Source organism: Urocitellus parryii, chromosome 6 (assembly GCF_045843805.1).
Source record: "Urocitellus parryii isolate mUroPar1 chromosome 6, mUroPar1.hap1, whole genome shotgun sequence".
Taxonomy (NCBI): Eukaryota; Metazoa; Chordata; class Mammalia; order Rodentia; family Sciuridae; genus Urocitellus; species Urocitellus parryii.
Window position 1 is genome coordinate 56,122,381 of NC_135536.1, and position 15,663 is coordinate 56,138,043.

Consider the following 15,663-nt stretch of genomic DNA (forward strand, 5'->3'; position numbering starts at 1 on the left):
CACTTGTTGTTTGACTTCATTATGGCTGCCAATCTTACTGGAGTGAGATGGTATCTTAGGGTGGTTTTGATTTGCATTTCTCTGACTGCTAGAGATGGTGAGCATTTTTTCATGTACTTCTTGATTAATTGTATGTCCTCCTCTGAGAAGTGTCTGTTCAGGTCCTTGGCCCATTTGTTGATTGGGTTATTTCTTATCTTATTGTTTAATTCTTTGAGTTCTTTGTATATTCTGGATATTAGGGCCCTATCTGAAGTGTGAGGAGTAAAAATTTGTTCCCATGATGTAGGCTCCCTATTTACCTCTCTTATTGTTTCTCTTGCTGAGAAAAAACTTTTTAGTTTAAGTAAGTCCCATTTGTTGATTCTTGTTATTAACTCTTGTGCTATGGGTGTCCTATTAAGGAATTTGGAGCCAGACCCCACAATATGTAGATTGGAGCCAACTTTTTCTTCTATCAGACACAGTGTCTCTGATTTGATATCTAGCTCCTTGATCCATTTTGAGTTAACTTTTGTGCATGGCGAGATAAAGGGATTCAGTTTCATTTTGTTGCATATGGATTTCCAGTTTTCCCAGCACCATTTGTTGAAGATGCTATCCTTCCTCCATTGCTTGCTTTTAGCCCCTTTATCAAATATAAGATAGTTGTAACTTTGTGGATTAGTCTCTGTGTCCTCTATTCTGTACCATTGGTCCACCCTCCTGTTTTGGTACCAGTACCATTCTGTTTTTTTTACTATTGCTCTGTAGTATAGTTTGAAATCTGGTATCGCTGTGCCGCCTGATTCAAACTTCCTGCTTAGAATTGCTTTTGCTATTCTGGGTCTTTTATTTTTCCATATGAATTTCATGATTGCTTTATCTATTTCTACAAGAAATGCCATTGGGATTTTGATTGGCATTGCATTAAACCTATAGAGAACTTTATCGCCATTTTGATGATGTTAGTTCTGCCTATCCATGAACAGGGTATATTTTTCCATCTTCTAAGATCTTCTTCTATTTCTCTCTTTAGGGTTCTATAGTTTTCATTGTATAAATCTTTCACCTCTTTTGTTAGGTTGATTCCCAAGTATTTTATTTTTTTTGAGGATATTGTGAATGGAGTGTTTTTTCTCATTTCCATTTCAGAAATTTTGTGACTGCTATACAGGAATGCCTTTGATTTATGCGTGTTGATTTTATATCCTGCCACTTTGCTGAATTCATTTATTAGTTCTAGTAGTTTCTTTGTAGACCCTTTTGGGTCTTCTAGGTATAGAATCTCATCAGCCACAAATAGTGATAATTTAAGTTCTTCTTTTCCTATTTTTATGCCTTTAATTTCTTTCGTCTGTCTAATTGCTCTGGCCAGTGTTTTGAGAACTATATTGAATAGAAGTGGTGATAGAGGGCATCCCTGTCTTGTTCCAGATGTTAGAGGGAATGCCTTCAATTTTTCTCCATTCAGAATGATGCTAGCCTGAGGTTTAGCATAGATAGCTTTTACAATGTTAAGGTATGTTCCTGTTATCCCTAGTTTTTCTAGTGTTTTGAACATAAAAGGATGCTGTACTTTGTCGAATGCTTTTTCTGCATCTTTCGAGATGATCATATGGTTCTTATCTTTACGTCTATTGATGTGGTGAATAACATTTATTGATTTCCGTGTATTGAAACATCCTTGCATCCCAGGGATGAATCCTACTTGATCGTGGTGCACAATTTTTTTTATGTGTTATTGTATCCGATTCACCATTATTTTATTGAGGATTTTTGCATCTAGTTTCATTAGAGATATTGGTCTGTAGTTTTCTTTCTTTCAAGTGTCTTTGTCTGGTTTCGGAATCAGGGTATTGTTGGCCTCATAGAATGAATTTGGAAGATCTCCCTCTTTTTCTATTTCCTGAAATAACTTGAAAAATATTGGTATTAATTCTTCTTTAAAGGTTTTGTAAAACTCTGCTGTATACCCATCCGGTCCTGGGCTTTTCTTGGTTGGTAGTCTTTTGATTGCTTCTTCTATTTCATCCATTGATATTCGTTTGTTCAAATTGTGCATATCCTCCTGACTCAGTCTGGGCAAATCATATGACTTAAGAAATTTATCGATTTCTTCACTATCTTCTATTTTATTGGAATAAAGGTTTTCAAAATAATTTCTAATTATCTTCTGTATTTCTGTAGTATCTGTTGTGATGTTGCCTTTTTCATCCCGTATGTTAGTAATTTGAGTTCTCTCTCTTCTTCTCTTTGTTAGCATGGCTAAGGGTCTGTCAATCTTATTTATTTTTTTGAATAACCAACTTTTAGTTTTGTCAATTTTTTCAATAGTTTCTTTCGTTTCCATTTCGTGGATTTCCGCTCTGATTTTAATTATTTCTTGCCTTCTGCTACATTTGCTGTTGTTTTGCTCTTCCTTTTCTAGGGCTTTGAGATGAAGTGTGAGATCATTTATTTGTTGGTTTTTTCTTTTTTTTGAGGAATGACCTCCAGGCGATGAATTTCCTTCTTAAAACTGCTTTCATTGTGTCCCATAGATTCTGATATGTTGTTTCTGTATTTTCATTTATCTCTAAGAATTTATTTCCTCCTTTATGTCTTCTGTAACCCATTGATCATTCAGTAACATATTGTTTATTTTCCATGTGATGTAGGATTTTTCCTTCCTTCTTTTATCATTGATTTCCTGTTTCATTCCATTATGATCAGATAAAATGCATGGTATTATCTCCACCCCTTTATATTTACTGAGGGTTGCCCTATGGCATAATATATGGTCTATTTTTGAGAAGGATCCATGTGCTGCTGAGAAAAAATTATATCCACTTGATGATGGTTGATATATTCTATATATTTCAGTTAAGTCTAGGTTATTGATTGTGGTATTGAGTTCTATAGTTTCTTTATTCAACTTTTGTTTGGAGGATCTGTCCAATGGTGAGAGAGGTGTGTTGAAGTTACCCATAATTATTGTGTTGTGGTCTATTTGATTCTTGAACTTGAGGAGAGTTTGTTTTATGAACGTCGCAGCACCATTATTTGGTGCATAAATATTGATAATTGTTATGTCTTGTTGGTTAATGGTTCCTTTTAACAGTATATAATGTCCTTCCTTATCCCTTTTGATTAACTTAGTCTTGAAGTCGATTTTATTCGATATGAGGATGGCCACCCCTGCTTGCTTACGAGGACCATGTGCGTGGTATGTTTTTTTCCCAACCTTTCACCTTCAGCTTGTGCATGTCTTTTGCAATCAGATGTGTCTCCTGGAGGCAGCATATTGTTGGATTTGTTTTTTTAATCTATGTTACCAGCCTATGTCGCTTTATTGGTGAGTTTAAGCCATTAACGTTTAGAGTTACTATTGATATATGGTTTGTACTTCCAGCCATGTTTGATTATTTATCTTTTTTTTAAATTTTAATTTGGTTTGTTTTCTCCATGATTAGCTTTCCCTCCGCCCTCTCGCTTTACTGAGGTACTTCCCATTGTTGGTTTTGGTTATTGTTTTTCATTTCTTCCTCGTGTAGTGTTTTGCTCAAGATTCTTTGCAATGCTGGTTTTCTGGCTGCAAATTCTTTTAACTTTTGTTTATCATGAAAGATTTTTATTTCGTTGTCGTACCTGAAGCTTAATTTTGCTGTATACAAAATTCTTGGTTGGCATCCATTTTCTTTCAGTGTTTGAAGTACGTTGTTCCAGGATCTTCTCGCTTTCAGCGTCTGTGATGAAAAATCCATTGTTAACCTTATTGGTTTACCCCTGAATGTAATCTGCCTCCTTTCTCTTGTAGCTTTTAATATTTTCTCTTTTTTCTGTATATTGGATATCTTCATAACAATGTGTCTTGGTGTTGGTCTACTATGATTTTGTATGCTCGGTGTCCTGTATGCATCTACAATTTGTACATCCATTTCCTTTTTTATATCTGGAAAGTTTTCTATAATTATTTCATTCAACAGGTTGCTCATTCCCTTGGTTTGAACCTCTATACCTTCCTCTATCCCAATGACTCTTAAGTTTTTTTTTATGTTTTCCCATATCTCTTGGATGTTTTTCTCGTGATTTTTTACTAGCCTTTCTGAGTTAGCTAGACTCTTTTCAAGATGATATATTTTGTCTTCATTATCTGACGTTCTGGCTACTACTTGCTCCACTCTGTTATTGATACTCTCATTTGAGTTTTTAATTTGGTTTATAGTTTCCTTCATTTCTAGAATTATTGATTGATTTTTTTTTAGTAATCTCTATCTCCTGATAAAGATGCTTATTTGTTTCTTTTATCTGTTTATGTAATTCATTTTCAATGTGTTCTTTCATTGTTTGAATTTGCTGTCTTATGTCCTCTTTAAGATTCCATTCCATCTGTCTAAGGTATTCCTTGAGTTCTTTATTTGACCTTTTTTCTGATGCCTCTAGGTCCTCCTGTATATTTAGACTGTCCTGCATTGTTTGTACTCCTTTTCTTCCTTGCTTTTTCATGCTGTTCATGTTACTTCTTGCTCTGTTTGACTGCCGAGTTACTGTTTATTCTTATAAATTTATTTGGTTTTGTGTGTCTCTGGAGTCTCTCTTTTGTGATGGGAGAGTATGACTAGAGATGATGAATTTTGTTGCACTTTAATGCAGATTCATTCGTTTCCTAAACTGTGTACGGATTCTGATGGCATATAGCAGTCTGTGATTTGGTCTTGGGACTTATATTTCGGTTGAATGATGATGTGATGGTATTGAGGTTGGTATCTCTTGGCAACCTTGGAAGTTTGCTCTACTGACGAGGGATATTAACAGGAGAATGGTCTGGAGTATTTGGGGGTAGCTAGGGAGTTGGTAGCACTATATAACGCCTTGGAATATTTACCTATACATATTTAGTAAATTACACATAAACAGCATGATGCTTGGGAGGAAAGGTATTAGAAGGGAAGGGAAGAAGTCACTAAAGAGAATGAGAGTAGACAGGTAGAATTCAAGGAAAGGGGAATAAGGAAATTGAAAAGAAATGAAAAGACAAAAGAAAAAATATAAAATTTAAAAAAAGAAAAATAATTTAAAAAATAAAACATAAAAATAAAAGATAATTTTAAAAAACCCAAATAATAATAAAAAAATTTAAAAAGTGCAGTCTTAGAGTTCAATTAACTTCTCTTCCAGTAGGTGGAGCTGTGCCCACCGGGTGAAGCTTCTCCTCTCAATACACTGGTATCAATCACTGTGCAGCAGCTCCTCCTCCCAGACTGGGCGGGTCTCCAATCCTGAGTGCCTAGGGCCCTTTCTTGTGTCTAGACACTTCCCCACTTTTCCTCGAGCCAGGCCCCGCTCATCGGTGATGCTCACCACAATACTGGCTACACGCCAGGTCTGCTGCTCCCGGGAGCCCTATTTTCTTGAACAACTGGGCACACTCTCCTTGTTTGCCAGTCCCTCAGACCCTAAGGTTGTGGAGCTTGGGGCTTGAGAACCCTCAGCGTATTTTGCTTGCCCTCCGGTAACCACGCCCCCAGTAGCTGGTGCAAGAGACCTCAGTTGTCAGTGCTGGTGGGAGCGGTAGCCGGGGGTCCCGTGCTGCGGGTCCCGCGCCTCTGTTCCCTTGGTCTGACTATAGCGCTTACTGGAGAGTTGGGAGGGGCCCTTGAGGTTTCCCCACTGTGTGGAGGGGGGGGCTAGGAGGTTACACACCTGCCGCCGCTGGTTTCAATGAAGTTATCTCCTCTGCCGCATTCTGGTGACGTCAGTTCTCTGACATGGTGATATCCTATGCGAATGGCGACAGTTCGTTCCCTTTGCTGGTGACCCATGCAACGGGTGGGTCCTGACTGGCTATCCCAAGCCCCGTCTCAATCCTGTGGCCACTGCTTATGGAGGCTCAGTTGGTAATAACCTCCGCAGAATCAGGAAAAGCCGACAAGTTGTCTCAGTGGGATCGGGATCGTTTAGTGCTGAGTCACAGTGGTTTGTCTGCGAACGGGAGCCTGAATTCAGCCGCTCCAGGCTCGGTGTGTGTTCTGAGAGGCGCAGATTGTTCACCCCAGATCCACGTCAGCTCAGCATTGCCTACCACTCCTGAGCAAACAGCATTTCGACGGTTTAAGACTCCCTGTGCCCGTGCAGCTGAAGAGGTCAGAGACTTGATCTCTCCGCGCCCACCGCCATGTTTGATCTCCCCGTTTATGTTTCTTAATAGATTGTTGATAAATATTCCAGTTTTACCTTTTCCCCATCTTTCTTTACTAAAAGAAATACTAAAATCATTTTCAGTTTTTTAGAGTTTATAGTTACAGTAATTTTGCTAAATAGGGGTTGATCGTAGTAATAGGAATCCCTTAACTAAGTATTTATTTATTTCTGTATCACCTAGGAATGAGATTGAATGTTGACTTTTTAAAAAATTAAATTTTTAATTGGCATAAATATTTTATATTCATTGTGTATAATGTGTTTAGAAATATGTATACATTGTGGAATGGCAAGATTAAACTACTTAAAATTATGTATAATGTTTGTAGTGAGAATAGATAATACAACATATTGTTATTTACTATAGTCACCATCTTGTGTAATAGGTATCTTGAACATGTCTTCCTAGCTAGCTAAAATTTTGTATTGTTTGATCTACATCAGGATCTACATCCTTGCCCCACTGCCCTGGTAAATAACATTGTATTCCGTACTTCTTACCAGGATGTTCTAGTCCACTCTAGGTCTTCGCAGCAACATGTCCCATAGTGTCCAAATAATTGTTCCCAATCCATAATTGTTTCCAGTTCCAGTTGTGCCCTGCCTTTTTTTTTTTTTTTTACAAAATTATTTCTTTTTTTTTTTCTTTCTTTTTTTTGTTTTTCTTTTTTTTGTTTTTTACAAAATTATTTCTTGAAGACATAATTAAGATTAAATTGACTAGATTAAATCCTTGGACTAGACTGGGGAACAAGAAAGTGCTTAGCTTCTTTGAGCTTCAATGTCTTCATCTGTAGTAATAATATAGGAACAGATTGGGTAATGTGTTCACAATACTTTAGGAACCAGGAAACACTGTCATTTTAGAAAACATTTCAACTTTGTTATATCCTAACTGAAAATTAGATGTAGGCTAGTAAAACCTTAAGGATTATGAAAAAGTAAAAGTAGATTTTGACAGAAACTTGTTTTAAATTCTTTTCTATTATTTAATAGAGATGCATATAGTAGGATGCTTCTTAAAATTGAAATTAGGAGGGGAAGGAATTCAAAGTAAATTTGAGAAAATGGCAAAAACCTTCAGTTATTAAAATATTAACATTTGCTTTCTTACATATTGCAAACAGTATTCCTTGTCTGCATTTGCCTTTTGTTTTTAGTGTTTTTTTGCCATATGAAAACACTTTTTTTTATGTAGTTCCTATTTTTTTTCTTTATACTTCATGTCTTCACAGTCATTTTTAGAAAACCATACTTACTCTAAGATAATTAAATACTTCCAGTATTTTCTTTCAGTTCTCTAGAGGCCAGTTCTTCATTACATTTATTTTTATACTTTCTGAAATTAAATATTAAACATATTTTAAAGATTATTTCTGAGTGATTAATATGTCTATCTTAGTTGAGGATATAAAAAGCCAGAAAGAGTGTTGCTCTCCCACCCTTATACTGACAACAAAAAGCCATATGAACTATAAAATCATAATTTTTCTTGAAACCAGTACAAAGCTGTAAGACAACCATTTTAGGCTGATATATGAGGAAGGGCAGGTAGACCTAAAGACAGACTTGCAGGTTTGGGGCAATTATGGAATACCATTAAATCTAGTAAGAACTCAGCTAACAAATTAATGGATTGCAAAAGGCAATGCATTTGCATTAGCATTTAGAATTTCTGTGAGGTGTAAACACAAGGAGGATTTGTAACCACTTTTTAATTCCATAGACTTATCAGTTGAGAATCCTTCCTGGTGCAGGCCTTTGGAAAGTGAGCAGCAGTTACTGTGGAAGAGGCACCAAACCAAATCAAACTTTAAGCCACTGGGGGATACTCTTTGGGGTTTTCTACCTAAAGTCATGTGATTTGAGGTATTTTATATGTTATTTTCCAATTTGGATTTTTTTTTTCCCCTTGCTTGATTGCTTTGGCTAGAACTTCCAGTTCCATGTTAATAGAAATGTCAAGAGTGGGCATCCTTGTCTTGTTAGCTATAAGAGAAAAGCTGCATGAAGTTTGGTGTGGGCTTATCATAAGTGGCCATAATATCTATGTGTGGAAGTTACCTTCTATTCCTGGTTTCGAGTGTTTTTATCATGAAAAGATGTTAGATATTGCCAAAGACTTGTAATGTATCAATTGAGATGATTGTGGGTATGTCCTTCATTCTATTAATGTGGTGTATTGATTTTCATATATTGAACTACCTTTGCCTTACTAGTATAAATCTTCCTTGTTCATGGAGTATAATTCTTTTAAAAAGCTTCTGAACTTGATTTGATAGTATTTTGATGAGGATTTTGCATTAATATTCTGAAGAGATTCTGATCTGTGGTTTCATATAGTATCTTTGTCTGGCTTCCGTATTAGGATCGTGCTGACTTAATAGAATAAATTAAGAAGTCCTTTCTCTTATTTTTTGGGAAAGGTTTAAAAAGGTTGGTGTTAATTCTTCTTTAAATGTTTGGTAGAATTAATCAACAAAGCCATCTGCTTCTAGACTTTTCTTTGTTGAGAAATTTTTTAAGTTACTAATTTAATCTCTCCTTCTATTGATCCAATCAGATGCTCTGTTTATTCTTTTTTTCCCCCTCTGTTTGTTCTTGCATCAGTTCCATCAATGTATGTGTTTCTAGGAGTTTGTCCATTATCATATAAATCATCCAATTTGTTGGCATATGTTATTTTCTTTTTTAAAATATTTTATTTTTTTAGTTTTAGGTGGACACAATATCTTTATTTTTACATGGTGCTGAGAATCGAACCCAGTGCCTTATGCATACTGGGCGAGCACACTACCACTTGAGCCACATCCCTAGCTCCAGTTGGCATATGTTATTTTCATTGTATTCTTTTATAATCCTTTTTAGTTCTATAAAACTTGAAGTAATATCCCCATTTGTTGCTACTTTTAGTAATTTGAGTCTTCTGTTTGGCCTTGTAGTATAGTTTGTAAAGGAAAGGAAGGCTCAGTACTAGATACTTCCCCTTCAGTGTTAGAACAATAGTTTCTTTACCAGCATCTCTCAGTAGTTTATGTATTTTTTTAACATTATAGACTCATGAACTTTCAACTATTACAGGTTGTTTTGATGTCCCAAATTTGGCCATTGAGACCCTTCTTCCACATATCTCCTAAGTGCTTTGATAGGGCCCTGGTAGTCTTTGATCTTTTTTTTTTTTTGTATTTGGGAGTTGAACCCCAGGGGCATTTTATTGCAGAGTTCCATCACTAGTCATTTTTTATTTTGAGAAAGCATATACAAAGAAGTCTTGCTTGTGCTTGTGTGCCTTTCACCCTGTTTTCTCCCTTGTACAACTGTAATATTTAAGTATGTATATTAAATATACATATTTAAAAAATTTTTTAGTAGTAGATGGACATACTACATTTATTTTAATTATTATGTGGTGCTAAGGATCAAACCCAGTGCCTTACACATGCCAGGTAAGCATTCCACCATTGAGCCACAACCCCACCTCAAACATAAATATTTTTATTTTATAAATATATATATATATATATACATAATATGTAATATTATAAATATATGTATTTGTTTTTCCATTTTTTTTAAATATTATATATGAATCTCCTTTAAATAGATGATAGCATTCATTTTTCCCCACCTTGTTTTTTCACTTAAATATATATATCCTAGGGCTGGGGATGTGGCTCAAGCGGTAGCGCGCTCGCCTGGCATGCAGCGGCCCAGGTTCGAACCTCAGCACCACATACAAACAAAAGATGTTGTGTTCGCCCGCTGAGAACTAAAATAAATAAATAAATTTTTTAAAAAAATATATATATATCCTAGGATTTACTTTATAGTAATATATAGACATATTTCCTTATTACTCTATATACTTGCATAGTCCTTTATTATTTAGCAGCTCATTTTTAGGTTGTTTCTAATCTTTCACTCTTGTAAATACTCCTGTATCAAATAGCTGTGTGTATATCTTCTTGTATTCTGACAGTACTGCTTTAGGGTGGATTCTTGGAAATGAGGTTTCTGAAAAGGTAAATGCAGATATAATGGTGCCAGATATTGCTAACTTCTCCATTGGGGTTTTACTGTTGTTTTTTTTTTTTTCCTTTCCACCAGCAATGTAAAAGAATTCCTGATTCTTCCAGATCCTCATTAATAGAGAATGTTATCAATATAGTGAGAAATGGTGTTTTCATGTTTCAAGTTGTCATTTTTCTTATTATAGCACCATTTTCATAGTATGTGTATTTATTTATTTGATGTGGTGCTGAGGATCAAACCCAGTGCCTCTCATGTGCTAGGCAAGTACTGTACCACAGAGTTACCACCCCAGCCCTCATTTTTTATTTTTTTTTAGTTTGAGACAGGGTCTTGGTAAATTAGCTAGGTGCTTGCTAAATTGCTAAAGGCTTTGAACTTGCAATCTTTCCTGTCTCAGTCTCCCGAGTTTCTGGGATTACAGGCATACATCACTACACCCAGCCCTTTATTTTATTTATTCTTATATGGTGCTAAGGATAGAACCAGAGCCTCACCAGTGCTAGGCAAGTGACATACCACTGAGCTACAACCTCAGCCCCTGCATTTCTTTTCTGAGCGTGTTTTAAATTGTTTGAGGTTTGTGTGTATTGTGTACAGGGTTTTGGTACAGGCTCACAGGACTGAAGGGCTAGTTTGTGACTACTGATTCTCATAGGATAGGATTTTCCCCTCCTTTTCAGATGTCAAGATTGACTGTTTTTTTCTTTCTGCTTTTGTGGAATAGATTTTATTTCTTAGTAAGCATTTATACTGTTTAACTGTGTTTTGGGTAGGTGTTTGGACAGCTAGTACTATGCATCTTTTTCATGTAGTGTCTCTGAAAAGAAAAGGTAATGGTCCACAGGATTTGGTAGAATTTTTCTAAGGGAATCTGGGTTTGTTCTGCCTTAATCAACTTGTAGAACTCTTTTTTTTTTTTTTTTTTTGGTATTGGGGATTGAACTTGGGCATTCCACCACTGAACCACGCCCGCAGTCCTGTTTTGTATTTTATTTAAAGACAAGGTCTCACTGAGTTGCTTAGCACCTCACCATTGCTGAGACTGGCTTTGAACTTGGGATCTGGGCTGGGGATGTGGCTCAAGCTGTAGCGCGTTCGTCTGGCATGCGTGCAGCCCGGGTTCGATCCTCAGCACCACATACCAACAAAGATGTTGTGTCCGCCGATAACTAAAAAATAAATATTAAAATTCTCTCTCTCTTTAAAAAAAAAAAAAAAAAAAAAAGAACTTGGGATCCTCCTGCCTCAGCATCCCCAGCTGCTGGGATTACAGGTGTGTGCCACTGTGCCCAGCCTAACTTTTGTTTTTGACTTCTGTGCGTTCCTTACTTGCTTTTCAGCCAGTTAAGCATTTTAATTTTTCCCCCCCCAGTGCTGGGGATTGAACCCAGGACATCAATCATGCTATGCATGTGCTCTACCAATGAGCCTTCATCTCTAGCCCTTAATTATCTTTTAAAATATGTTATTTAGAATTTAGCTCAGTGGCATTGTACTTGCCTAGCATACATGAAGCCTTGGGTTCTTTACCCAGCACAGCACTATAACAAAACAATGTTATTTAGGAGATTTAATTGTTTTCAGTTGAAGACACTTTTTGGTTATCAAAATCTCCCAGTTATTTTTCAATGATATCTTGTCTAATTTTCTTATTATTTGAGATAAACTCAAATCTGCTTTCAGGTTATTGTTTAATCATTTTTTTTTTTTAAATCTCTAGCTAGGCTAAAATTTAGAACAACTTTTAAAAACTTATTTTCCTTTCCTATTCATTGTTTAGACTTTCTCCTACTTTAATTACATCTTATTGCTCTTGGCTTTTGTTTTTAATTATAGCCTTACGATATTTTTTGAGTTGTAAAAATGGGGACTTGTTCTTTAATTACAGTCACATTAGACTTGTTGAAGGAAAAGACCTAAACATTATCAGTAAGAAGAATCAGCATGAGGTGTGAAAAGTCTGTGACACTAATACATATTTAACCAGATTGTGATCAGTGTTTTCTCTTCTTTCAGGTTTGTAGTACTTTGCAGGATTCTAGAATTTCATATGGTTTCAGTTCAAGACCACATTTGACTGAGATTCATAGTTCTCTTAAAATTCCACAGGAAGGAAAAAGAACCTGTATTCTTGTAGACAGTCGTGAAATCACTTCTGGTGTAGAAGTTATTTCTTCCTTAAGAGCAATCCATGGGTTTCAAGTAGAGGTATGTCCTCTTAATGGCTGTGATTACATTGTGAGTAATCGCATGGTGGTGGAAAGGAAGTCTCAATCTGAGATGTTAAATACTGTCAATAAGAACAAGCTCATCGAGCAGATCCAGCACCTACAGAACATGTTTGAAAGAATATGTGTGATTGTGGAAAAAGACAGAGAAAAAACAGGTTAGTATTTTAAAATATTTGTTTAGGAGCCTGAATAGGAACTTGACTATTTTATTATTCAACTGTCAAGCAATAGAAAACTCTTAAAATATAAATACTTAACTCGATGAATGTCATTTCACACTTTAATGCCATTATGTTTATCATCAGTTGTTGTAATTAAATGAAACCTATGAGAACTGAAGGCAAGTAAAGTCAATCATGACTTCAAGAATCCGAGCGAGGAGGGCCTTAAATAAAGCAGCAATGGAGAACAGAAGTAGGATCAAAGAGATGCTTAAGAGTCAGGATTTGTAGGAGTTGGTTGGAAGAGTTGAGAATTACTCTTTCTTGACCAACTTCTTGGTTACTGGCCAGTTAGGTAATGGTGCTGTTTATTGCAATATGATTATAAGAAAAGCAGCAGATTTAACTGCTCAAGAACTCAACTTTGAATGAACATGAAGATTAAGTTTGCAATTGGTCATTGAAATGGGTGCTAAGATAAATTTGGAAATGTCAAATTGGAGTTACAAATTAGGGAATTTCTGTGGTTATTATTTAATTGTATGGGGAGTTCCAGAGAATAGTGAAAAGATCAAAAGAAATGGAATCTAGATGTATTGATTTCAAGTTTCTTGATGGGGATGTGGCTCAGTAGTGGAGCATTTGCTTGGCATTCCTGAGGCACTGGATTTGATCACCAGCACTGCTAAAAAAAAAAAAAAAAAACAGAACAAACAAACGAAATCCAGCTTCTTTATAGCTATGTGATGTTTGTTACCTTGATAGATCACTCCCTCTGATGAGTAAGTATTAACCATATATTTATCATATTATGAGCATTAAGTGAAATCATGTAGACAAAAGCCATTATGGACAAATTGAAGACTTACACATAAAACGAAATAGTATAGTTTATGTAAAACATTGATTTGAGAATTAGGCAACTTTTTCATCCCCCATACTATCACTGGTGAACCATGTGACCAGTGATAAGTAAATTTTATCTTTCATTTAAATTAAGGGTTTTTTTTTTCCTTTTTAATTCAACAAGTGAGGGATAAAGGAATTAGATTTAGAACAGAGAGAAAGTAACATAGAAAAAAATTACATAACCAGCTTCTTGGTTAACTGGCCAGTTACAAAATGGTATAAATGGGGTGGGCGTAAGTGGGGAATGCCAAAAACAGGTTGTAACTAGAATATGGAAAAGAAAATGAACAAGAATGTGAGGCTAATAAATTAATGATGAAGTAACATTAAAATGGGCATGCAGGATATTTCTGTAGTTTACCTTTGGAATAAGTACATGAGATAATTTTTTTATATTAGTTAAACCAATAATTAAGGAGCCCTTCATCTATGCCAGCAATAAGAAATTAATAATATAGCCTTGGTCTTCAAAAGTGAATTATCTAGAAATATAAATTCTCCCTTATATTTTCACCTTCCTATGTTGATTTCAGTTGAAGTTCTCCTTAATATATCTTAGATATTAGAGAGTCACTTTAAAACGTTTGCTGTCATTTTCTCATTAGTAGAATGTAGCACTAGTTTGTTCAATGCTATAGATCTTGGTATTTAAAAAAATATAAATTAATGATTCTACTTAGTGTTTGTTACTAAAGTTTATATTTTCCTAAACATGAAATATTTAGGAGACACATCAAGGATGTTCAAGAGAACAAAGAGTTATGACAGTCTGCTGACCACCTTAATTGGTGCTGGAATTCGAATTCTTTTCAGTTCCTGCCAAGAAGAAACTGCAGATTTGCTAAAGGAATTGTCTTTAGTGGAACAAAGAAAGAATGTTGGTATTCATGTTCCAACAGTGGTAAACAGTAGTAAATGTGAGGCACTTCAATTTTATTTAAGTATTCCCAATATAAGTTATATAACTGCATTAAATATGTGTCACCAATTTACATCTGTGCAAAAGATGGCTAACAGGTATGTCTATTTTTGTAACATTTTATAATGATTACTTTTAAATGATTCTTAGAAGCATTTCATAGAATTTTAATATTTTCAAAAAAGACTCAGTGACCATTAATAAATTGGTTTTTGTTTTTGTTGTTTTATTTTGTTTTTGCCTGTTAACTGGTACCAAGTATTGGTTAATTCATGAAGATGAGACACTAATTGGGGGCAGGGGGGGGAGTAGGCCTTACCTTCAGGGTGCTTAGAGCTCTATGGGGAGATAGACAACAGTTTGACATTGCATTCTAACATTTCTGGGCCATTCAGTTCTGTAACTAGAACATTCAAGTTGAGAATTATACTAGTTTTGCTTGTTTTAAAGTGCCAAGGATCAATCCCAGGACTTTGTGCATGCTAGACAAGTACTTTTTCATTGAACCATACCCCTAGCCTGGTTTTTGATTATTATATTGCTTGCAGAAGGATATATTAGAACGTAAGTTTATTTTAATTAAAGATCCATAAGAGGTATGGTGTCTTAGTTAATTTGGGCTGCTATAATCCCATACACTGGTTGGCTGACTTATAAAGAGTTCTAGAGGCCAGAAGTCTGAAGTCTAGGTGGCAACATGCTTGGGTTTTGGCAAAGGCCCTCTCTTCTGGGTTGCAGTCTACTGACTTCCTGTATTCTCTCGGGGTAGAAGCAGAGTTAGCTGGAGCCTCTTTTAAAAGGGTGCTGAGGACTCTTACTCTTATGATCAACTTACCTCCCTTAGTCTCCACCTCCAAATATCATCTGTGTTAAGTCATCCCACTGTTATGCTAATGAAGTAACTGGCACAGAAAGGTTTGTTTAGCCCATTTTGGAGATTGAAAGTTCAACAAGCACAGCAAAGGCTCTGTAGTGATTCTGTGTTACCTCATGGAGTGGATAGCAAAGGCAGGAGCACTTGATTTTATCAAACCAGGTACAGGGAGAGAAACAGAGATCCTACAATCCCTGCCAAAGGCAGTGCTGCCTCCAGGAATCTACTTCTCCCACTAGGCCCCACCTCTTAAAGGTCCTTATCATCTTCCAGAACTGCTGCCTGGAGGACCAAGTTCTCTACACATGAACCTTTTTTGGGGGTGGTAGTAGTAGGAGGAGGAGACAGAAACCAGCACCATCAATTTGGGATCAG

General features: G+C 35.8%; 1 protein-coding gene across 2 annotated transcripts in view; it reads left to right on the top strand.

The window, feature by feature from the left end:
* The window catches only part of Fancm (FA complementation group M), a 61,449-nt gene that overhangs the window by 45,316 nt on the left and 470 nt on the right, over positions 1-15,663 (top strand). For both annotated transcript variants that reach the window (XM_077799428.1, XM_077799429.1), the window contains 2 exons: positions 12,211-12,580; positions 14,221-14,512. In XM_077799428.1, the coding sequence (XP_077655554.1) occupies positions 12,211-12,580; positions 14,221-14,512 (662 nt within the window). The remainder of the gene's footprint in view (positions 1-12,210; positions 12,581-14,220; positions 14,513-15,663) is intronic.